This window comes from Carcharhinus amblyrhynchos, chromosome 22, assembly GCF_965287045.1.
Source record: "Carcharhinus amblyrhynchos chromosome 22, sCarAmb.v2.hapA, whole genome shotgun sequence".
In the NCBI taxonomy this organism is placed as follows: domain Eukaryota; kingdom Metazoa; phylum Chordata; class Chondrichthyes; order Carcharhiniformes; family Carcharhinidae; genus Carcharhinus; species Carcharhinus amblyrhynchos.
Window position 1 is genome coordinate 15,515,362 of NC_137345.1, and position 25,051 is coordinate 15,540,412.

The 25,051-nt window shown below is 41.3% G+C and overlaps 1 protein-coding gene across 1 annotated transcript in view; it reads left to right on the forward strand.

The window, feature by feature from the left end:
* LOC145356754 (acidic mammalian chitinase-like) overlaps positions 1 to 17,789 on the forward strand; it is a 30,633-nt gene extending 12,844 nt beyond the window's left edge. The window contains exons 5-11 of the mRNA XM_080209622.1: positions 319 to 472; positions 793 to 917; positions 6,796 to 6,919; positions 7,053 to 7,235; positions 11,689 to 11,805; positions 14,350 to 14,491; positions 17,593 to 17,789. Coding sequence (XP_080065748.1) covers positions 319 to 472; positions 793 to 917; positions 6,796 to 6,919; positions 7,053 to 7,235; positions 11,689 to 11,805; positions 14,350 to 14,491; positions 17,593 to 17,789 — 1,042 coding nt within the window. The remainder of the gene's footprint in view (positions 1 to 318; positions 473 to 792; positions 918 to 6,795; positions 6,920 to 7,052; positions 7,236 to 11,688; positions 11,806 to 14,349; positions 14,492 to 17,592) is intronic.
* The last annotated feature ends 7,262 nt before the right edge of the window (positions 17,790 to 25,051 follow it).

Sequence of the window (25,051 nt, forward strand, 5' to 3'; positions counted from 1 at the left end):
ACAGAACAGTGCAAAATAAATCTCAGGTCAGGATTTATCTTTAAATAGACTTAGGTAAGAAAATTGTTAATAAATTTCAGAATAATGAACAACATATCAGAATAAAGGAGCACTGTTCTTGTGCACTGATTTAAAACATTAATAATACTTTGTTGGTTTAATAAAATGCTGACATTGAATTGTTTTGCAGTGAAGTTTAGAACAAGCTCACTAAGTATTAAAAAAATCAGAGCTGGTCAGAAAAGAAAATGAACTAATTTCTGAAAAGGGATCTATAGATTTGATACTTTTTTTCTATTTCAATCTTCCCATGATTAGATTTGCCATCATTGCAGCTACAAAGGAAAGTCGAAAAAGTATCAGTGCTTCTGTAGTTCCCTTTCTGCGGAAACATGGATTTGATGGTTTAGACTTGGACTGGAGGTATCCTGGATTTCGAGGCAGTAAACATCATTTTACACTCTTAATCAAGGTAAAAGATCTAAGGCTATCATCCTTAATGTAACATTTACTAAAAACATTTAGCGGTGATCTGAAGCCAGTTATGCTTCTCCAATACCAGTAGCGGTCACACTTTCATGAAAATGACTGCTGGTCAAGCACTGAAAATGAGCATATGTAGTTTAAGTAAGATTTCAGGGAAGTACGCAGTATCAGATATGATAAGCCCAATGCATATCCAGTGATTGTTCCTTAAGAGAGACAGAATGAACATAAGCCGTCAGTTGGAGTTGACTGCATGGATTATGTTCTGAAGGATATTTATCATCTTCAACAATTGTTCATCCATAGGAAATGATGGAAGCCTTTAAAGCTGAGGCACAAACTTCTGGGAAGGCCAGACTCCTGCTTACTGCCACGGTGGCCGCTGACAAAATTGTTGTCGATGCCGGTTATGAAATAGCTGAGGTTTCAAAGTGAGTACAGCTGAGAAAAAGATTGAAATTACAACCTTTGGATAAATTTCCCATTCTGTATCATTTACAGTATCGTAAGCAAACCCGTCATGAACTCTCTTACTAAATTTTATATCCACTCCCTGGGATTTTTTTTACATTAACCTGAAATATTAGACAGGGCTTTGTTTTAAGAACTTATCTAAATGAAGGACCCCTAACAATGCAACATTCCTCAGTACTAAAGTGATGTGCTGGCAAAGTGTTTGAGACTCAAACCCAACACCTTCCAATTAAGGGGAAAGTATTTCATTCTGAACTAATACATTTTTCTATACTGTTCAAAATTTACAGTCGGTACTGAACTGTCACTTCAGAAGTGCTGGGTTCAATGACTGGCATCTAAGGATTTATTCCAAACAATAGTTTATTCAGTACTCTGAACAGCCCTTACAGGCCATACACTGCCCACACTCTGGTAAGAATTCCCATGGTACCATCACATGACCTTTTTACTAGCTGTATCATTACATGACCCATTTGGTGTTTTTTATCATTTGAGCATTTGCTGCCCATCCCTAACTTAAGAGTCAACCACATTGCTGTGGATCTGCAGTCTCATGTAGGCAGACCAGGTAAGGATGTCAGATTTCCCTCCCTAAAGGATGAACCAGATGGGTTTTTACAGCATTGACAATGTGTCCATGATCATCATTAGACTTTCATCATTCCAAATTTTTAATCAATTCAAATTTTAGCATTTACCTTGGTAGGATTCAAACCTGAGTCTCCAGAGTACTAGTCCAGTGACAATACCATTACACCACTGTCTCCTGACATCGTCCCTGTTTAAGTTGGGGCAACGGATGGCCCTGAGATGAAACCGTGTGCGTGAATAGTAACTGTGTACAAACCATTTCATAATATACAGATTGAACAGGCTATCAATGCATAATGATTTACATAGGGTGGGATATGAATTCAGTTGTTACAGATGGTGCATAGCCCATCACAGCACCTCCTCTCCTGCTATTTTGTTGTTTGAAAGAAGTGTAACAAAGGCCAGTTGTAGGCTAGTTCGTTATGTAGTCTTGGAACCTTGTGTTTGATAGGTAGTGTGATTTGGACAAGCTGAGTGAGCGTAAAATGCATGGCTGATGAGTATAACTTTGATACATATGAGGTCATACATTTTTTAACCAAAGCATGACCTCAGACTTTTGTATCCTTTTCCCGACGGAAGAAGGTGCGGCCTTTTAGCTAAGATCAAGTGTAGTATCAACATGCTGCACTTGGTTGAAGTCATTAGGTCAGCTTCATTTGAAGCAATTTTTTAAAGCAGCATCTTGGCCCTTTGGCTAAGATGCAAATTAGATCAAGCCTTGGAGGAGGAGCTACACCTACTCCAATCAGCTTGGATCATGTAGATCAAGCCCAAGACAGGAGGTGAGAGCACTGTCTTGTCAGCTTGGATCGGGAATGTCTCAACTTGTTGGGACTCTGAATTTGCTTTAATTTGACTTGATTGGATTGGAATAAAGTAAACAAAAAAAAATTTAACAAAAGCGGCAAAGCGGAGTCCAGCCCCGTAGCTCAGAAGGGTAAGGAAAGGAGGAGGAAAGCAGTAGTGATAGGGGACTCTACAGTGAGTGGGTCGGACAAGCGATTTTGTGGAAGCAGTCGAGAAATTCGGATGGTAGTTTGCTTCCCTGTTGCCAGGATCCGGGATGTCTCTAGTCGTATCCAAGATATCCTGAAGTGGGAGGGAGAGGAGCCTGAAGTCGTGGTACATATTGGTATCACTGACATAGGTAGGAAAGAGAAGGGGTCATGAAAAGAGAACTTAGGAAGTTAGGTAGAGAGTTGAGAAGAAGGACGCTAAGGTAATAATCTCAGGATTGCTGCCTGTGCCACGAGACAGTGAGAGTAGGAATGGAATGAGGTGGAGGATAAATGCGTGGCTGAGGGATTGGAGCAGGAGGCAGGGATTCAGGTTTCTGGATCATTGGGACGTATTTAGGGGCAGGTGTGACCTGTACAAAAAGGACTTCAGCAAGGCTTTTGATAAGGTGACCCACGCAAGGCTTGTTGAGAAAGTAAGGGGGCATGGGATCCAAGGGGACTTTGCTTTGTGTATTCAGAACTGGCTTGCCCACAGAAGGCAAAGAGTGGTTGTAGATGGGTCTTTTTCTGCATGGAGGTCAGTCACCAGTGGAGTGCCCCAGGGTCTGTTCTGGGACCCCTGCTCTTTGTGATTTTTATAAATGACCTGCATGAGGAAGTGGAGGGATGAGTTGGTAAGTTTGCTGATGACACGAAGGTTGGAGGTGTTGTGGATAGTGTGGAGGGATGTCAGAAGTTGCAACAAGACATTGATAGGATGCAAGACTGGACAGAGAAGTGGCAGATGTACTTCAGCCCAGATAAGTGTGTGGTGATTCATTTTGGCAGGTCAAATAGGATGACAGAATATAATGTTCCACTCTTGGCAGTGTGGAAGATCAGAAGGATCTTAGGGTCCCCTCTACATATCTTTGTATCATTTGCAAACTTAGCAATAGCGCTTTCAGTTCCTTCTTCCAAATTGTTGACATATGTTCTGAAAATTTGTGGTCCTAACACCGATCACTGGGGCATACCACTCGTCACTGGCTGCCATCCTGAAAAAGACCCCTTAATCCCCATCCCCTGCCTACTGCCAGTCAGCCAATCCTCTATCCGTGCCAGGATCTTACCATAAACACCATGGGCTCTTAACTTATTTAACAGTCTCCTATGCGGCACCTTGTCAAAGGCCTTTTGGAAATCTAAATACATCACGTCCACTAGTTCTCCTTTATCTTACTTCCATGTTACCTCCTCAAAGAACTTTAACAGATTTATCAGACATGACCTCCCCTTGATGAAGCCATGCTGACTCAGTCCTATTTTATCATCCACTTCCAAGTACTTCGCATCTCATCATTAATAATGGCCTTTAAAATCTTGCCAATGACTGAAGTTAGGCTAACAGGCCTATAAATTCCTGTCTGCTGCCTCCTTCCATTGGTAAACAGCAGTGTTTCATTAGCTACTTTCCAATCCTCTGGGAACCTGCCTGCCTCCAGTGATTCCCAAAAGATCACCACCAATGCCTGCATAATTTTCTCAGCTATCTCTTTTAGAACCCTGGGGCATTGTCCATCCAGTCCAGTGATTGATCCACCTTCAGACCTTTCAGTTCCCACAGAATCTTTTCCTTAGTGATGGCCATTATACTTACCTGTGCCCCTTGATTCTCCTGGAGCTCTGGTATCCCACTGGTGTCTTCCATCATGCAAACTGATGTGAAATAGCTGTTCAGTTCCTCTGCCATTTCTTTGCTTCCTATTATTACTTCTCCAACCTCATTTTCCAGTGGCCCAATGTCTATTGAAACATCAGCTTTTCCATCGGATCTGTGCCAAAATGCAACAGTCATGTTTGTAAGGATGTTGTTTAATTGGAACAGCATTTTCTACGGCTATCTCACTCCCAATTATTTTAGTACTTCCCAGTGTACTCCCACATTTGTCCATGTGATTTTGATAACTCTTCCAGATCAATTTGATTTTCTTCTGGGAAGGAACTCAATAATTTAGCCCAATTTTCAGTAACATCTTCATTATCCAGTTTAATTTCAGGAATGTCAAATTCAGAGTCATCTGGATTCAGTTCTTCACTCTGAGTTGTAACCACTAAAACATTCTGCTTCTGCTCTCCTTCTCTATCAAAATACCTTTTAAGCATATTCACATAACACACTCTGTGAGGGTTTTCCTTCTATCTGGTGTTCTTAACAAATAGTTCACCTCACTCAATTTCCTTTCAATTTGATGAGGCCCACTAAACTTGCTTTTAAAGGTTCATGTACCACTGATAGCAATACCAAGACTTTATCCCCATTAGCAAAACTACAAACTTTTGACTCTTTATCTGATTCCTGTTACATCATGTGCTGTGCCACTTCTAAATGTTGTCTAGCCTATTCACCTGCTCTATTCTACAATTATTGACAAACAGTCCAATAATGTAGTCTCAGGATGCTGACTCACCAATTTCTCCGTGATCAATTTAAGTGGTCCCCTTACTTCATAACCATTAATCAATTCAAATAGACCAAATTTGGTTGACTCATTAGGTGCAGCCCTAATTGCAAAGAGTACAAATGGAATTCATTTATCCCAATCCTCCGGGTAATCTCAACATTGTTTTTAAAGTTTGATGCCACCGTTCTGATGTGTCCTGCAATTCAGGATGGTATGCAGTTGATTTAAACTATTTTATTCCTAACCTCCTTGAATAAATTTAATGTAAAATCTGATACTTGATTTGATTGTGTTTTTGTGGATAATCCATATCTGATAAAAAATTGAAGTAACTCCTCTACAATTTTTTTAGCTATAACAATACTGAATGGAATAACCTCTGGAAATCTAGTGGGCACATTCGTTATTATCAATAGATATTGATTCCCATTTCTGTTTTAGGGAAGGGTCCTATGCAATCAATTAAGACACTGTAAAAGCTTCCTCAAATGCTAAAATGGGTACTAAGGGTGCTGATTTTATCACTGCTTGAAGTTTCCCTATAACCTGACATATGTGATATGACTGGCAAAATTTAACTACATCTTCATGCAGTCCAGGCCAATAAAAACGTTTTTTTATTTTAGCCTGTATTTTCACTGCCCCCAAATGACCTCCTACTGTTACCTCATGTGCTATTTGCAATACCTTCTTTCTATACTCTACCAGCAATACCATTTGATAAACTTTTCATCCACCTGAATACGTTAAGTTCTCCATTTCCTCAGTAAAATATCATTGTTAAGGTAATAACATTCTAGTATACACTCAGAATCCTCTTCTGTGTATGCTTTCCGATACGACTGTTTTATTTCTATACTTTTTTTCTGTAACTCAGGCAACTTTCCTGAACTAAAAATACCCATCTCATCCTTCACCTGTTCTTGGTCTTTTCCAGCCATCTGATCAAAAATTGTTTCTGATAATTGAATTTCAACTTTCACATCTTCACTCTTTGATTTCTCCTCTTGTCTTAACCTGTGACACCTTGCAACCTTGTCACTACAGGAAACGTCCCAGGATATGGTGCCTTCAACAACTCAGTTGTTTGAATTCTGCTGGCTTTTCAATCACAATAGGCATTACTCCCATCTGTGGTCCAGCTATATCGTTACCCAAGATAAACTGCGTTCCTGAACAAGATAATTTCTCTATTACTCCTGCTACTACTTCACCACTCTTCACTGGGCTCTCCAAACTCACCTATATAATGGAATACTACTCTTCTCACCCTGAATTTCACATATTATACATTTTCTGGCAACTCTCCTTCCAAACTACATAGCTCCTCATCTCTTTTCATCAAAGATTGACTCTTAAAATTTTAACTGCTTTGCCTACTCCTCCTGGTACACACGAATAACATTTACTCACAAACTCGCCTGAATGAGGCTGTGAGATCCCACCCATTGTGTCTACAACACGGAACAACATTTGTTACTTTAATTTTGGTTCTGTTTGATTGGGAAACGGGGCAACAACAAATTCCTGGACCTTGATTTTAGCTATAAATGCTGGCAAGGTTCCCAGTGCTTCCCTGAATTAAGTAGCATTGAGGGGGTGGGGATGGGAGGGAGGTGAGTGTGGGTGAAAGGGGAGAATAAGGTCGCTTGACATTTCCCATCATCTGAGATACGAGTCTCCAACAGGTTGAACACTGCCATCTGGCTTCACTGAGAAATAAAGAAACTTCAACATCAAACGTGGCCTGTGCAACATTGATCAGGAATCAATGTTCTACCATTGAAGAAGAAGTCTGAATTGTAATGATTCATTTTGTGCTTCTTGGACAGATATTTAGACTTTATGTCTGTGATGACACAACATTTTAATGGCATATGGAATCAATTCACTGGACACAACAGCCCCCTGTACAAGGGCTCTGTCAAACATGGCCAGAGCATTTACTCAAATGTTGTAAGTATGTCTGCTTGTTGATGTCCATATTTCATGACTTTTCACTGTTATTTGAAATTTTATCAAAACATTATCAGAAACATTTTGAGTTTGTAAAACCTCAATTAATGTATCAAGCTATATTACCTTGCAGGATTATATTTTGAAATACTGGAGAGACAAAGGTGCGCCAGCAGAGAAACTACTTGTGACATTTCCGACCTTTGGAAATAGCTACACCCTTAAAACTTCCAAAACAGGTGTTGGTGCCCCAGTTTCTAAAAGTGGTGAGCCTGGTCCATACAGTGGCAGACGTGGATTCATGGCTTACAGGGAGGTAATGATACTGCAAATGTTATTAGATTATCACATAATAAATTATCACAAGTTCATCTTAAATAGAAAGTGGTCAGGGATAAAATATTGTGGAAGAATCACCTTGTTGATTCTGTAGGAAATTGAATAGATGCATTGCATATGTAAATACATGTTTATACATCTATATTAATATTAGATTTCAATCTATAATATCTATATTTATAGGTATATAGTGAGGTTGGAACAGGGTTAGTGTTGCAAGTTAAATTTTCCTGGAAACTGCATAAGATTTGTTTCTCCAGAAACCAGTCAGTGGAATGATAGTTTTGAGGTGATGACAGCTTCTTTCAGCCCTGCACAGGGCCCAGCGTCAGCCAAACAGCCTGCAGTCATGGGAGAACAACTAGTAGATTCTTACAACAAAGAAACATCAGACAAAACTGTATTAGACATCACATTTAAACTTGTTTAATTAAATTTCTGTGGAAAAAGGAGAATCACATGAGTGAACATCCCCTTGGTTCAATAGTTTGTTGAGGAATTAGAGCCAAACGACTGACTTCTGAAATTTAGACCTCAACATTTGGGTAAGGATTCTAATAAGGTATTAAAAGTGAAGGTAATCTTTACAGGGAGACCCATCTTTTTGCCATGTAACTGGTCTGCCATATTAGACCATAAGACATAGGAGCAGAAGATGGCCATTCGGTCCATCAGGTCTGCTCTGCCATTTAATAAGATCATGACTGATCTGATCTGATCATTCTCAACTCCACTTTCCCACCTCATTCCATACACATAGACTCTGGTTAAACTCAATGGCCGAAATTTTACTGGCTCACCCACCTTGGGAATCAGAGTGGGCAATAGGCAGAGCATGGGAAGGTCCATTGACCTCAGGCAGGATTTATCAGTTTCAGGATGAGTGAAGCCATAAAATCCCACCCAATATATCAACCACTTTGTTTGTAGTCGATCCTGATTGATTAGATCATGATTACATCAATCAACCTTTGAAAGATCATAATCGCTACAGTCATCTGACCTCCCACTCTAATTTCAATAGAATCTCCACTGAAATGGCACAATTGACCATTTCCCACAGGAATTATGTAAATTGTCCAGTAATACTATAGTTGAAAATCAGAAAACCTTTCAAGCAAATTCCAGGTTTAGATCGCATCTTGTATCAGTTCTCAGAGACATCACAATGTGTTTCAAACACAGTGAACAGTTATTTAGTACAGAGCAAAATCTCCCAAAAGAATCAATAATATGGACATCCAGATAATTAGTTCTAATGATGTTTAATTCATTCAATTCATTGAAATATCGAGTCAATTAAGATATAGTGGTAACTTGCTGAATAGGCAGAAAATAATTTAATTAATATTTCGTTAAAGAATCATAGAACCCCAACAGTGGAGAAGGAGGCCATTCAGCCCGTCAAGTCTGCACTGAAAACAATCCCACCCAAGCCCTATCCCCGTATATTTACCCTGCTAATCTCCCTAACACTAAGGGGCAATTTATCATGGTCAGTCCAACTAACTTGCACATCATTGGACTGTAGCAGGAAAACTGGAGCATCCGGAAGAAACCCACGCAGACACAGGGTCCACACAGCCACTTCACCCAAGACTGAAATCGAGCCTGGGTCCCTGGTGCTGTGAGATAGAAGTACTAACTACTGTGCCAGGTGGAGCTTATAACACCTTGGAAATCTCTCAGCAAATCAAAAGTTTCAGATTTCATTATGTGCTGAAGTTGACATGAAACCCTTGGCATCTGGGCTCAAAGTGTCACAAACAGAGCCAAGGGTTCTGAAGGGTTATCGATGCAGTGAAAATTAAATAAAATATTTTAAAAATCTTCAATGGCACAGTGACCTAGTCGTATTATTAATGGACTAGTAATCCAGATGTCCAGGATAATGTTCTGGGGAGCTGGGTTCATATCCCACCATGGTGGTGAGTGAAATTAGAATTCATGAAAAAATCCAAACTCTAATGCTGACCATAAAACCATTGCCAATGGTTGTGAAAACCCATCTGGTTCACTGATGTCACCTATGGAAAGAAATCTGACATCCTTATCTGGTTTGGCCGACATGTGGTTCTGGATCCACAGCAAATTCTTAAATCCCTTCACAGATGGACAATAAGTGAATGCTGAACCAGCCAGTAACACTCACATCCAACGAATGAACTGAAAAAAGTACACTTTTTTTCAAAATGAAATGACAGACAATCATGATAAGCAGGGAATTTGCCCAAATATCTACACACAATTAATAAAGAGCAAAGGTCACATTTTGGCACTTCCTCTCATTCCATTTGTGTTATCATAACCTAAAGCACAAATGACAATTGAATTTATATCTCTGTGTGCGTATGCCATAATAGATCTAACATCCCTGCATTAGAGTAAAATTGCATGCCAGTCAAATGCTTTAACTCGAAAACTTGAGATCAGCAGAACTCACCAGCAAGATTGTTTACCTTTTAGAAGAACAGAAATTCTAGCTGGAAGATTATAGACAAGCTTTTGCGTGAAGATTTAATAATGAACCTACATAGGCAAGATTGGAATTTTAAACCAATGTTCTGTGTACTGACTAACTGTATAGCAGACTGTTTCTGTGATTTGGAGCAGAGAGGTGTATTAGAATGCTCTCCGTGATTTCTGCATTAGGGAGTCATTCAGAGCTGTTAGAGCAGTACTAGAGGAAGGTGCCTCTCCACAGGTTTCTCTAGGGTAGTTCCCTTTTGAAGCATGAATAAACTACAGTAATCTGTTCCTGGGTCCCCTATGGTTAATTGGAAGAATGACTTTCTTTTGATTCTCAATCCTTCAAAATTCTTCTTTTGTAGTTAAAAATAAATTTGATTAATTGTGAATAAAATGCTGCATGTAAATGGGACTAAAACTATGGACAAACAGGATTCAAAATGAAATGACAATGAATAGAGATAAAAGGGTCATAGAAGCACAGAGACATGAAAATACGAGCAGAAGGTGGCTATTTGGCCCTTTGAGCCTGCTCCGCCATTCATTACGATCATGGCTGATCATCTAACACAATAGCCTGATCCCACACCCCCCATTTCCTTTGTTCCCCCCTCCCCCCATTCTATATCTAACTGCCTTTTGAAAACAAAACAAATTCCACAGGCTGTCCTCCTGAGTGAAAAAATATCTTCTCGTCTGTATCCTAAACGGTCAACCTTCTATCTTCAGATTGTGACCACTGGTTCTGGACTCCCCCACTATTGGGAACCTCTTTCTTGTATTATCTTGCCTAGTCCTGTTTAAAATTTATTTGTTTCTCAGAGATTTCCTCCTCATTCTTTTGAACTCCGGTGAATACAATGCTAATAGGCTCAATCTCTCCTCATATGTCAGTTCTGCCATGTCAGGAACCAGTCTGCTAAACATTCTCTGCACTCCTTCTACAGCAAGAACATCCTTTCTCAGATAAGGAGAACAAAAATGCATACAAAATTCTGGGTGTTGTCTTACCAAGACCTTGTATATTTGCATCAAGGCATCCCTATTCCTGTGCTCAAATCCTCTCGCCATGAAGGCCAGCATAACATTTGCCTTTTTTACTGCCTGCTGTACCTGCATGCTTACTTTCAGCGACTAATGTATCAGGACACCTAGGTCTAGTTACACATTCCCCCTCCTAATTTATGACCATTCGGATCTTCCTTCCTGTTTTTGGTACTACAGTGGATAACCTCACATTTATCTAAATTATACTGTGTCTGATAATCACTCACATAACGTATCCAAATCTTGCTTTTCTTAGGTTGGAGCTCTTTCATAGGTTGGAGGGAAGTAACCAGTGGAGTGCCACAGGGATCAGTGCTGGGACCGTATCTCTTCACAAGATGTATCAATGACCTGGACTAAGGAACCAAGTGTACTATGGCCTAATTTGTAAATGATACAAAGATGGGAGGGAAGGCAGATTGTAAGGAGGATATAAATAGTTTGCAGAGAGATATTGACAAATTAAGTGTGTGGGCAGAAAAATGGCAAATTTGTAAGATTGTTCATTAATCCACCTGAGAAGGTGGATTATTATGTACATAGAGAGAGACTGTAGAGAGCTACAGAACAAAGGAACTTGGGGATCCTTGTTCATGAAACTCAGGAAGCAAGGAAGAATTTCTTTTTTGAAAGAGTGGTGAATCTTTGGAATTCTTTACCCCAGGAAGCTGTGCAGGTCGAGTCCTTGAACATTTTCAAAGTTGAGATTGATAGGTTTTAAATCAGTTGGGGAATTAAGGGTTATGGAGGTAAGACAGGAGAGTGAACTTAGCGAGTGTTAGATCAGCCGTGATCTTAGTAAATGATAGAGCAGGCTGGAAGGACTGAATGTCCTACTCCTGTTTCTATTTTTGAAGGTCTGTGGTCTTATTTGTTTGACATATTAGCAATACTTATTGTTTTTTGATTCACAGGTCTGTACATTTTTGAAGACTGCGACCAAACAAATGATTGAAGACCAGAAAGTTCCTTATGCAGTCAAGGGTGATCAATGGGTTGGATATGATGATCCAGAGAGCTTCAAAACCAAAGTAGGTTGTTTACCTCCAGAATTTCACAAATCTGCTTCAATTATTCAGATTAGAGTTCATTAATAACATTAAAGATTAATAAATGTCATGATATGTTCATGAATAAAGTTCAAACAATGGAGCTTTTATTAATCATCAGCTTAAAGGATGGTAATACTGTGCACTGACAAAAACAACACAGATTGTGTTATATCATTTAAGTGAAAAATAAAGAGCCATGCTTATTTTCCTCAGTTGTAGTAGAGGCTGAAGAATGTTGGTCTTGTCTGGGAAAAGGGATTGTCCAGTGATGACTCTCACAACCCTGAATGTTGTCTGACGCTGACAGATCTCACTCTGTGTGGGATCCTGTCTCATATTATGTTAAATTGTCATTTCTCCCCACATTGCACATATCACATATTTTGAACATGATCTGAATATAAACATGTGGTTCGCACTGCTGCCTCACAGTGCCAGGCAACCAGCATCACTTCCAGCCTTGGGTAACTGTGTGGTGTTTGCACATTCTCTCTGTGTTTGTGGGGGTTTCCTCTGAGTGCTCAGGTTTCCTCCCACACTCCGAAGATGTGCAGGTTAGGTGGATTGGTCACGCTAATTTGCACTTAGTGTCCTAAGATATGTTAAAGTTTAAAGTTTGTTCATTAGTAACACATATGGACCTACATTAATGCTGCAATGAAGATGCAGTGAAAATCACTTAGTCACCACACTCCAGTGCCTGTTCGGGTACACTGAGGGAGAATTTAGCGTGGCAGTGTGGCCAATGCATCTAACCAGCGTGTCTTTCAGACTGTGGAGGAAACCAGAGTACTCAGAGGAAACACAGGCATACACAGGGAGAACGTGCAGACACCAGACAGACAGTGACCCAAGCCGGGAATCGAACCTGGGTCTGTGTAGCAGTGAGGTAGCTGTGCTAACCACTGTGCCGCTATGCCACCAGGTTAATTGGATTATTCATTGTAAGTGCATGGTGTTTTGGGGGTAGGGCAAAGGGGAGGGCCTGGACTGGATGCTCTTTCAGTGATTTGGCGCAGATTTGACAGGCCAAATGGCTTCTTTCTGCACTGCAGCGATTCTGTTGTTCTATGTAACTTGGTGAATTTAAATGATAACTGACAATCTGTGCTGATCTTGGCAAGAAAAGTAAATTCGAACAAAAATGGCAATTTGCAGCTGGACACTCTCCCCTCTACCCTCACACCCAAACCTTCCCTGGCCCAAGGCCCAACACATCCACCACAATACCTGATGCCCCTCCCTGATGCACAACCATTTGTCCTCTGACCCCCTCCAGATCCCGAAAACCCAAAGTCTGACCCCTCTGAATGCCAATCATCCAAAATCTAACCCCCATGTACTTCCAAACTCCAGTCTCTGATATTCCAAATGTTAATCCCTGACCTCCAACTCCTAAACGCCAACCCCCCCCAACATCCCATCACCCAACCTCTGATCCTCCCCACCGAGTTCTAAACTTTCCGACCTTTAATCCCTCCACACCCATCCCCCCCACCCACCAACACCTCCCCACGCCCCCCCCCACCCCCACAGCCACTACCCCATTCCCTCAAATTTTATCCACTTACCTGATATTTAACTTCGACCTGGAAAGTCAAGGATCTTTAAACTACAATGGGCATTTAGATATATCTGCTTTAGAGCAGCAAGGTAAAAAAAATTGTGTGCATACTCCTGCTGTTCCACTCAACTGCACTTTGCTACTAAACCCTGGGGTCATGATGCACTACTTGGAGTTGCCTGGTCTCATTTGAATGGTCAGGCAAGACAGACTGGAAAATATTTCAACTGAAGAATTAGACACATAGTGGCAATCCAAAATGAGGAAGGTCAGGCCCATATACAAGTAAGGGGCACCAATAGTTGGTAAGTCTTATTGTTATATACATTAATTTCACGTTGTATGATCTATTCCACATTCCATGTGATGTGATAGACCTATTCCACCTTTCATCTTTTGTGATGAATCTATTCCCTATTTAGGATTGGATACAAATTAGATTTTTCAGGTAATTATTGTAGTAGGCTGTAGATAGAATATCATATAGGGTGACAGATGGAAACATGGAAGATGCAGTGGAGTGGGGGAAAATTCTTCTTTCAAGCTCTCTGTTAGGAAAGCAGTAGTGTACAATATAACTTGGGGTGCAATCATCTTTGAAAAACAAAAAGATTATCCAAAAATAAATCTCGAAATGACAGAGGAAATATTCCACTCCTCCTTGTCCTGACCACAATGCATCCAACATGCATTGTGACCCACCTGACCCGTTCATTTCCATGGTGTTACAATGCTGCTTTTGTTATCTGTCTTCCCAGGAAAAGCACTAAAACTCTCAAAGCACTGTGAAATTACTAGGGATCTCCTTTCTTTTCCATCTTCTGCATGTTTGGGAACTGAATAATCCTCAGAGGAATGTCTGAGCTAAAATATCTTAATAGAAAAGCACTAAATTTTCAATATTTAAGAGGACTTTATTTAATACTTTTAAATTGTATTTTCATATGTTATTCCTGCAGGCTGAGTGGCTGAAGGAGAACAAGTTTGGAGGTGCCACATTATGGGCCTTGGATCTGGATGATTCCAGTGGAACTCATTGCAATCAAGGGACTTACCCTTTGACCAAAACATTGAAAACTGCACTTGGCATTACTACTCCTGGTAATTTATTATGTGTGATTCAACTCAGCTTGAACTGTATCCTATTGCAGCATCCTGGTGCCTCTAATATTTGAACAAATCTTGAGTCTATATGTACTTCCTGTGTACTTCTTGTGCCTATGTTCTCTGCTTAAATTCTAATGTCCATGTTTATAATACAAACTGCCTCTATAAACTCCTCACCCTGTAACCATACACTCACAGCAAAGGTGAAGCTGTCACGTCTCAGTACAGTACCTCTTTGCATCTGACTTATCCTGGAAAAAACTCCTCGACACCAGCTAGCTCTCCTTCTTTACTTTCCAAATCACTGTAAACTTTGTGATCTTATTATCAACAATGTTATAACAGAAAGGTATTTTCCAAAATAAATGCTGATTACTTGTCTCTTAATGAGGGCTGTGTAACATTACCAGCCCCTGGTTCAGTTATTTCCCTCTCAATAATCCAGTTCCTCCCTCAAAATTTGATATCTGCTCCTGTGCAAAATTTGATTTTTGATTTGATTTATTATTGTCACATGCATTAGCAAACAGTGAAAACTATTATTTCTTGCACATTATACAGATAGAGCATACCATTCATAGGGAAGGAAACAAAAGATTGTAAGTGTCATGTTACAGTCATAGCTAGAGTATACAGAAAGATCAACTTAATGCAAGGTAGGTCCATTCAGGGAAGAATGATGGCAACAGGAAAGAAGCTGTTCTTTAGTTGTACTTTATTCCAATAGAAGACGATGGAAGAGAGAATGTCAAGGGTGCTTGTGTCCTGAATAATGCTGGCTGCTTTGCCGAGGCAGTGGGAAGTGGAGACAGAGTCAATGGATGGGAGGCTGGTTTGCATGATGGATTGGGCTACATTCACATCCTTTTGTAGTTTCTTGTGGTCTTGGGCAGAGCAGGAGCCATACCAAGTGTGATACAACCAGAAAGAATGCTTTCTATGGTGCATCTGTAAAAGTTGGTGAGAGTCCTAGCTAACATGCCAAATTTTCTTAGTCTTCAGAGAAAGTAGAGGTGTTGTTGGGCTTTCTTAACTATAGTGTTGGCATGGGGTGGACCAGGACAGATTATTGGTGCCCTAGACACCTAAAAGCATGGGAGGTTGAGTCTTTTGCAATCCTACTATCCACAGATTGTAGCTTAGCTCTTTCTGTAATCTCCTCTGGCTCTTCAATGAAGTGAACATAAGAACGTAAGAAATAGGAGCAGGAGTAGGCCATCAAGCCCCTTGAGCCTGCCCTGCCATTCAATAAGATCATGGCTGATCTGAAGTGGCTCAGTTCCACTTTCCTGCCTTTTCCCCATAACCCTTAATTCCCTTGTCTGTCAAAAACCTATCTACCTGTGTCTTAAAGCATTTCCCTCACTGTCTCATCACCTTTTTGGGAATATCTCTGGGTCCCCAATTAAAGCTTAAATGTCTAAGTCACTCAGGACTTCTGGTTCAGCCCCTTGATCTTGTTTCAACTCTGTGGGTCCCTGTTAGACTTCTCTTTAACACTACAGCCCTAGTTTCAGCCTTTCTAGCTTCCTTGAATCCTATCCTAACTCTCCAAAATCTGTTAGCCTGGTTCTGACCTCTTGTGGCTCAACTGTATCTTCCTTGACCACCTCAACTCTCACATTTTCTGCAGGGCCTCAAAACCTTTCTTGGCTTTCTGCTCCCTGCCGGATTCAGCTGGTTTGCTCCAGCCTTTGCAGCCTCTTTGGACTGCCCTTGAACGTTTTACCTTCCAAGCAGTCTTTGCTTGGGATTATACCCACTGTTACTAGCCCTTTAATAAACCCACCCTGCATGCAAATTCTAACCAGTGGCATCACTACATTCTCTCCTGCGAGTCTCTTGGTGGAGACTTTATCTCTCAGGTAGGAATCCTTTAATCTTCCTCATTAGTAATGTTTGTAGAGTTAGTAAAGCCTCGGAGAATGCAGAGATTTGCTTTCTGCTCTTTGAACCAATTAGACGGTCATTTACCCCTTAAGACCTAACATTCGGCTTTGTTCCCTTGTGTTTGGCTCGACACCAATCAGTGGAGAGATTTCCACCTGACTCCCATTTACTCCAATTTAACTGAGACCACTTGATGCTGCACTCTCACCTCACCTCTTGAATTTAACTTTTTTATCCATGTTTGGACTCAGGGTGTAATGAGATCAGGAACTGAGTAGCCTTTGAGGAACCCAAAGTGAGTGCCAGTGAGTAGGTTGGATTTGTCTTACTTTTTGTGGACAGCACATAAAGAGAAGATTTTCACATTGCTGGGTGGATGCCCACCTCTGGTTATATTGGAAAAACTTTGTCAAGGGCACAGCCAGTTCTAGAGCGAAAACTGAAAATGCTTGAAAATCACAGCAGGTCTGACAGCATCTGTGGAGAGAGAATAGAGATAATGATTCAAGTCTGGATGACTCTTCGGAAAGCTGTCAGACCTGTTCAGATTTTCCAGCATTTTCTGTTTTTGCTTCAGAGTCCAGCATCCACTAGTTCTAGAGCATTTTGCACTGATCTGTAGCAAGACCTGGACAATATCCAGATTTGGGTTGACAAGTGGCAATAACACACACATCACACAAATTCCAGGCAATGACCATCACCCTTTAACATTCAATTGACATGGTGAATCCCCCACTATCAATGTCTTTTGGGGGGTTGGGGGGGGGTAACATTGACAACGAACTGAAATAGATAACCGTATGAATGTTGTCACTGTGTATGACCTACAAGATGCATTGCAGGAACTTGCCTAGGTTCTTCAGGCAGCACCTTCCAAATCCACAACCACTATCAGCTAAAAGGACCAAAACAGGAGATCACCACCTGGATATTCACTTCCAAGTTATTCACCATGCTGATTTGGAAATATATATTGCTGTTCCTTCACTATCGCTGGGTTAAAATCCAGGGACTCTCCCTAACATCATGGTAGTACCTAATCTTCAGGCACTGCAGCAGTTCAAGAAGGTCGCTCACCAATCACCAACTTCTTGAGGGAAATTAGGGAGGGGCAATAAATGCAAGTCTAGCCAGCATTGTGCAAATGAAAATCTTTCATGGAATCCCAACCATTAAAATGTTGCTCATGTTTTGTTTTACAGGATGTAAACCGTCATCATTTCTAACTACACCAGAGGAAGTTGAATTAAGACGTTGGTGCCATGACAAACCTAGTGGCTTATATCCTTTCCCAAATGCTGCCGAGAAATATTACAATTGTGTGCATGGGAAAACCATCATTATGACTTGTCCTGCTGGATTGGATTATCAGGACAGTTGTCATTGTTGTGACAGTTAAGTCATGGAACAATAATCAACAGGTTGGACTGCAAATATTGCATCAAAATTAATGAAAAGTTAAAGCATACAAAAATGAAAATGAATTTGATAATGAAGCTAGTTTGATGTTGTATTGCCAGAACTCAATATAGTAATGTCTGATTGCTTCATAAGTAATGACAGCTGTATTTTTAAATTGACAAACTGTTGTAATCAACAACTTACTTACTTGGAAAATCATTCAAAATTGAATAAAAGTAGCTGTGACTTGTGCTTTAAAGAATAGATTGTCTAATTGTTAGTGGAAACAACTGCAACATTAAATCTCAGCTTGGTCACTACATGATTTTAGAATCAGCCTCAAATCATATTAAACAATTACCTTTTGCCTACTATTTATTTGCACCCACACAGAAACTTTCAGATATCCTGATACCATCATCCCGATATATGGCCAGTTTCATTATCCCAGTGCCAAGGAAAAGCCAGGCAGCACGCCTTAATGACTATCGTCCGGTGGCTCTGACACCCGTCATTGTGAAATGCGCTGAAAGGTTAGTCATGGCACAAATCAATTCTGGCTTCCCAGATTGCCTGTATCCACTACAGTTCATCTATCACCACAACAGGTCTACAGCAGTTTCCATCTCCCTGGCCCTGCACATAACCCTGGAACCCCTAGATAACAAAGGACGCATATGTCAGAGTCCTATTTATTGAGTTCCTGCGAAACTCATCTCCAAATTCCGTGCCTGGGGCTCAGCTACTCCCAATGCAACTGGATACTGAGCTTTCTAACCCATAAACTGCAATCAGTAAGGATAGCTAATGACACCCCCTCCACTCAACATTGGTGCCCCACAGTGCTGAGTCCTCAGCCCCTTACTATTCTCCTTGTACACTTATGACTGTGTGGCCAAATTCCCCTCCAACTCAATTTTCAAGTTTGCTGATGACACCTAGTGGGTCAGATCTCAAACAATGATGAGACAGAGTACAGGAAAGTGGTGGAGAATCTGGTGAACTGGTGCAATGACAATAACCTCTCCTTCAATCTCAACAAAATAAAAGAGATAGCCATTGGCTTCAGGAAGCATAGTGGAGGATATGTCCCTGTCTACATCAATGGAGATGAAATAGAAATGGTTGAGAACTTCATGTTCTTCGGTGTCCAAATCACCAACAACACATCCTTGTCCCCCCATGGCACCATTTTGTTAAGAAAGTCCACCAACACCTCTACTATCTCAGAAGACTAAGGATCTTTGCCATGTCCACTAAAACTCTCACCAACTTTTTCAGATGCACCATAGAACGCATTTTTTCCTGTTGTATCACAGCGTGGTATGATTCCTGCTCTGTCCAAGATCGCAAGAAATAACAAGAAGACATGAATGAAGCCCAGTACATCTCTCAAACCAGCCTCCCACCCAGTGACACTGTCTACTCTTCCCGCTGTCTTGGAAAAGCAGCCAGCACGATGAAGGACACCACACATCCCAGGCATTCTCTCTTCCACCTTCGTTCATCAGGAAAAAGATGCAAACGTTTGAGGACACATACCAACTGACTCAAGAACAGCTTCTCCCTTGCTGCCACCAGACTTTGGAATGGACCTAGCTTGCATTAATTTGAACTTTCTCCACTCTAACTATGACTGTAACACAATATTCTGCACTTTCTCCTTTTCTTCTCTATGAATGGTATGTTTTTTCTGAATAGCATGCAAGAAACAATATTTTTCAGTGTATACTAAAACACTGTGACAATAATAAATCAAATCAAATCAAAGGTACATGCTTAGATAAATACAGACACAATACTCTCCTATTTTCTATCCAAACCAGAGGATTGGGCTTTAAGATAAACTCACCTTTACTGGAAATCTGCTGGCAGTTAAAGTACAAAATCCCCACCTCTTTAAGCCTTTCATTCAGTCTTGGTGTTCCAAATAATTCCTTATTCCGCAGTACAAATCACTGAGCTCATTTATTTTAATGGATAGTGGAACTTAATGAGAGGTGATGACCCCATTATCTGTGGCTGAAACATCAGCGTTGAAGAGATGAAGGGCTGTGATAGAGAGGGTGGACATCAAGGACAGTTAATCAAGGGGAGAGTTACAGAACAAAGAGATCGTGGAGTATATGTTCATAGCTCCTTGAAAGTGGAGTCACAGGTAGACAAAGTGGTGAAGAATGCATTCAGCATGCTTGGTTTCATTGGTCAGAACATTGAATCCAGGAATTGGGATATCTTGTTGCAGCTGTACAAGACATTGGTAAGGCCACACTTGGAATACTGTGTACTGTTCTGGTCACCCTATTATAGAAAGAATATTATTAAACTAGAAAGAATGCAGAAAAGATTTATGAGGATCTACCAGAACTTGATGGTTTGAGTTATAAGAAGAGGCTAGATAGACTTGGGACTTTTTCTCTGGAACCGATGATCTTATAGAGATCTACAAAATAATGAGGGGCACAGATCAGCTAGAAAGTCAGTATCTTTTCTCAAAGGTAAAGGAGTCTAAAACTAGAGGGTGTAGGTTTAAGATGAGAGGGGAGAGATACAAAAGGGTCCAAAGGGGCACTTTTTTCACATAGAGGGTGGTGAGTGTCTGGAACAAGCTACTAGAGGTAGTAGTAGAGGCGAGTACAATTTTGTTTTCTAAACAGCATTTAGACAGTTACATGGGGGTAAGATGAGTATAGAGGGATATGGCCAATGGAATTGGGAATAGCTTAAGGATTTAAAAGAAAAAAGGCAGCATGGACAAGTTGGACTGAAGGGCTTGTTTCCATGCTGCAAACCTCTATGACTCTATAATACATTGAGTGTGTGGCTACATTGGACACGAGTTTCCCAACAGGAAGGGCTACCCTCATCCTGCAACAAGACCACCAGGTAAACTAGCAATGCGGGAGACGTAACTTTAAAATTGCCATTTGTTGGCCTCTTAAGGGCATTGGTTGACCCAAGGGTAAGCAGACCACCCAGTCCAACATCACCATGACTGAGTTAATGACAAAACCCACTCTCAGCCCATTTCCAGATGGTCCCCTAATTTCATCCTTGATTAAAGTTCATTTCATGGATACCAAAGCTCAGTTGATTCCTGCTTCCTTTCTGTGTTCAATAATACCTTGTTTGTTTGTACTGCATTAAGGGGAGCTCTTGCTGCAACAGTGGCTTTCTCTGCCATATTGCTGGAGGAACAGTCATCCTGACCCTACTGGTGGAGACAGAGGCCATTGAGGCCCTCCAGGGAGGTCAGACACAAAGGGTAGTGGACACCCATGGGCAGTACCAGCCTGGCATTGTCCCTGGGGAAAATTGCCACTGTCCACTGGGCACCTTGGCACTGCCCACCAGACACTGGTCAGTGCCAAAGGGGTGGACTAGAAGGGTAGGACATACTGGAGATTTTTTGCAGGGCGATCATTGTGGGGGGACCCACTGCCACTCTCCTATCGGGATCCATGGGAAAAGGAGGGAGGAGTGTGCTTGTCCTTGGTCATCAGGGTGGGAGGTGTCGGGTGGTGGTGATATCAGGGCTGGCTGGGGGTGGGGACTCAAGTAGGCCAGCCATTGGGGATTGGGGGGTCTGGAAGGCCAACAATCAGAGGTGTTGCAATTGGAAGCCAGAAGTTGTGAGGCCAGCAATGGGGGGGGCCACTGCGCATGCGCCAAACTCCACTCTGACAGATCAGCATATGCACAGTGGACCTCTCAGCGCTATGCAGCCAGGCCCTAGGGTGGGAATAGGCCCTCTCCTCTATTTAACAGCATGAATCATGCTGAGACAATCTGCAATGTTCAGAGAGTCAGAGATTCATTCTGGTAAGTATGCCCAAAAAAATGGGCAGGAAATATTCCCATTTTGCCACCCATTGGACATTTAGTTATGTTTTGGAGGGATCCCTGTTACTGTCTTTAGTCTGACTGGAATTTTCAAAGTTTCACAAGAATGGCAACATTAATCTCAGCCAATCATACACCAGAATGAACATTCCCTATTCCGCAAAACACAAATTTAAATTAAGGAATTGTGTGCTAAGTAATAGTTATCGAGTCATAGAGGTTTACAGCGTGGAAACAGACCCTTCAGCCCAACTTATCCATGCCACCCTTTTTTTTAAACCCCTAAGCTAGTCCTAATTGCCCACATTTGGCCCGTATCCCTCTATACCCATCTTACCCATGTAACTACCTCAACGCTTTTTACAAGACAAAATTGTACCTACCTCTACTACCACCTCTGGCAGCTTGTTCCAGACACTCGCCAACTTCTGTGTGAAAAAATTGCCCCTCGGGACCCTTTTGTATCTTTCCCTTCTCACCTTAAACCTATGCCCTCTAGTTTTAGACCTCCTACCTTTAGGAAAAAATATTGACTTTCCTGGGATTTCCACCTCTCCTCCTGCGAGATGTTAACAGCTTCTGCTTCTGTCTGTTGTTTAGGTTTCTCTAAACATGGTTGGGGTGAATTATTTGTCTTCAATCCAAATTAACACACGCAAATTACTATTAATTGAGGAAAAATTTAGAGAGATGTAAATCCAAATTATCTTCATTGTGCTCAACTCTCTGGCAGGAACACTGAAGATAAACAATTTACTTTGAAGAGAAATGTAAAAGTTCCCCTGTGATCAAAAGTAAAAATCCTCTTAGAAATCCCATCAAATGTTTTTTTCCCCTCAGCTCAAAGATTCAGGAAAGTCAATCACGTGTTTCTCATTTTAGTTTTGTCATCTCATTGTCTTTAACATTTCAAATAACTACAATCTTTTCTTCACATTTTAGTCTCTCCAACTCACTGCTTTGTTACTACTTACAACATCTGTGCAAAGTATTAACTTCAAACCAGAAAGTATTGACCTTACCTGAGGGAGAGATAAATCATGAAACACACACACGCTCATGTACACTCATGCACAGTCACACACTTGCTCACTCACTCACACACTCATTCATGCACTCTCACACACACAATCACACACATGCATGCACACACGCACACACACACACACACACAGTTTCTCACACACGCATTCTCTCTCACACACACACACTCACACTCACACACACACTCACACAGTCACACACACACACACTCTCACACAGTCTAACTTCAGTGGTGGAGAGAGCATTGTAAGCAATTCTGAGAAACAGAATTAATCTGAATTTGGAGTGGCAGGTAATAATCAAGAGCAGTCAGCATGGTTTTGTTAAGGGGAGGCCAAGTCTGACCAACTTGATTGAATTTTTCAAAGAGGTGACTAGGTGTGTAGATGAGGGCAATGCATTTGACGTAATCTTCTTGGACTTCAATATAGCTTTTAACAAGGTTCCACATGACAGACCGATAACAAAGCAAGAACACATGGGATCCATTAAATTTGGCAAATTGGATCCAGAATTGACTGAGTGGCAGGAAGCAGAGGGTGATGGTCAAGGGCTGTTTTTCACTCTGGAAAACTGTGTCAGGTCAGGTCAGAAGGATCACTGTTGGGTCCTTGCTGTTTGTAGTTTATATAAATGATTTGGACTTGATTGTTGGAGGGTTGATCAGTAAATTTGCGGTTGATATGAAAATTAGTAGGGTGGTAAATAGTGAGGAGGATAGCCTTAGATTACAGGAGGATATAGATAGGCTGGTCAGATGGGCTGATCACTGGCAAAGGAGATTCAATCCAGATAAGTTTGGGGTGATGCACTAGGACAGGACAAACAAGACAAGAGAATACATGATAAAGAGCAGGACGCTAGTGTTGTAAAAATCAGTCTGTTTTAACCCTTATACGGTGGACAAATAACTTTGAGTAGACGTCTTATTAGTATAAACAATATTTATTTAAACCTGCACAATCAATAATCACCCACCCAACCAACAACAAGTTATCTTACAGAAAATACTAGAATTCAAGTACAATACAAGACCTTGACTTAAAGTTGTGTGACTGACATGTACCCAAACAGATATTGGCCTTTATCTGTGTGCTGGTCTTGATAGTTGTCGATGTAGTTTGGTCCATTGGTCTGGTCTGGCATTCTGGCTGAGGTCTTTCTTCCTTCCTTCTCGGGTGTGGTGGCTCTCCTCTTACTGGCGATGTTCACCATCGTTGCAGCTCATTCGTGTGGTCAGAGAGAGAGAGAGAGATTCCTGGTTGTGCAGCACTCTTTATACCCCGTTTGGTTTCATGCCCCTTTTTGGCCATTGCCAATAATCAATCAGGACTTGATCACCCTGATCGATAAGAGTCTAATCAGGTGCTACAACACCGATCTCTGGGTGTGTCCCCAGCGGCCATGTCTGTAGGTGTTGTAGGCACATAGGTCACATACCTTCCTCCTAAATAAGGATTCACGTTGCCTTTATGTCTGGCACACAACCCAGTGTGATCAGGAAGTCTCTTTCATTCTGGAGATGGCCCATATCCTGTGTATTCACTCATCAGGGTTGCAGCCTGTTTGTCTGTCTTTAAACTGCAGCCTGTCAGTTTAGTTTCTTGCCCAGTTGTCCCAGAGTGCTTTACAAAACGCCATTTTAGATGGCCTGTTTGGCTACACTAAGAACTAGCAAGGATCAGAGGGATCTTGGCGTGTATGTACACTGGTCCCCTAAGGTAGCAGGACAGGTGGATAAGATGGTTAAGAAAGCATATGGTATATTTGTATTATTAAGGGAGGCATGAAGGCAAATTTTCCTGTTCCAGCCACCATGGGAATCGTAGCAGATGACCACGGAAAGGTCAGTTGACCTCAAGCCAGGCTTTTCTGGTTTCAGGGTGAACACGGCCAGAAAATCCCGCTCATAGAGTTTAAGAGCAAGGAGGTCATGAAAGAACTAAATAATACATTGGTTAGGCCACAGCTGGAGTACTGTGTGCAATTCTGGAATCCACATTATAGGGGAGATGTAATAACACTGGAAAGGGTGCAGAACAAATTTACTAGGGTGTTGCCTGGGCTGGAGAGTTTTAGCTATCAAGAGAGATTGGATAGACTGGAGTTGTTTTCTTCGGAGCAGAGAAGGCAGAGCGGGGCCATGATTGAGATGTATAAGGTTACAAGGAGCATAGAGAGAGTAGACAGGAAGAAACTTTTCCCTTGGTGGAGGGATCAACGACAAGGCAAAAAAAAAATAAGGTAAAGGGCAGGAAGTTTTGAGAGGATATGAAGAAAGACTTTTTCACCCAGAGTAAGTGGGAGTCCAGAATTCACTGCCGAAAGGATGGAGGAGGCAGAGACCCTTGTAACATTTGAGATGTATTTGAA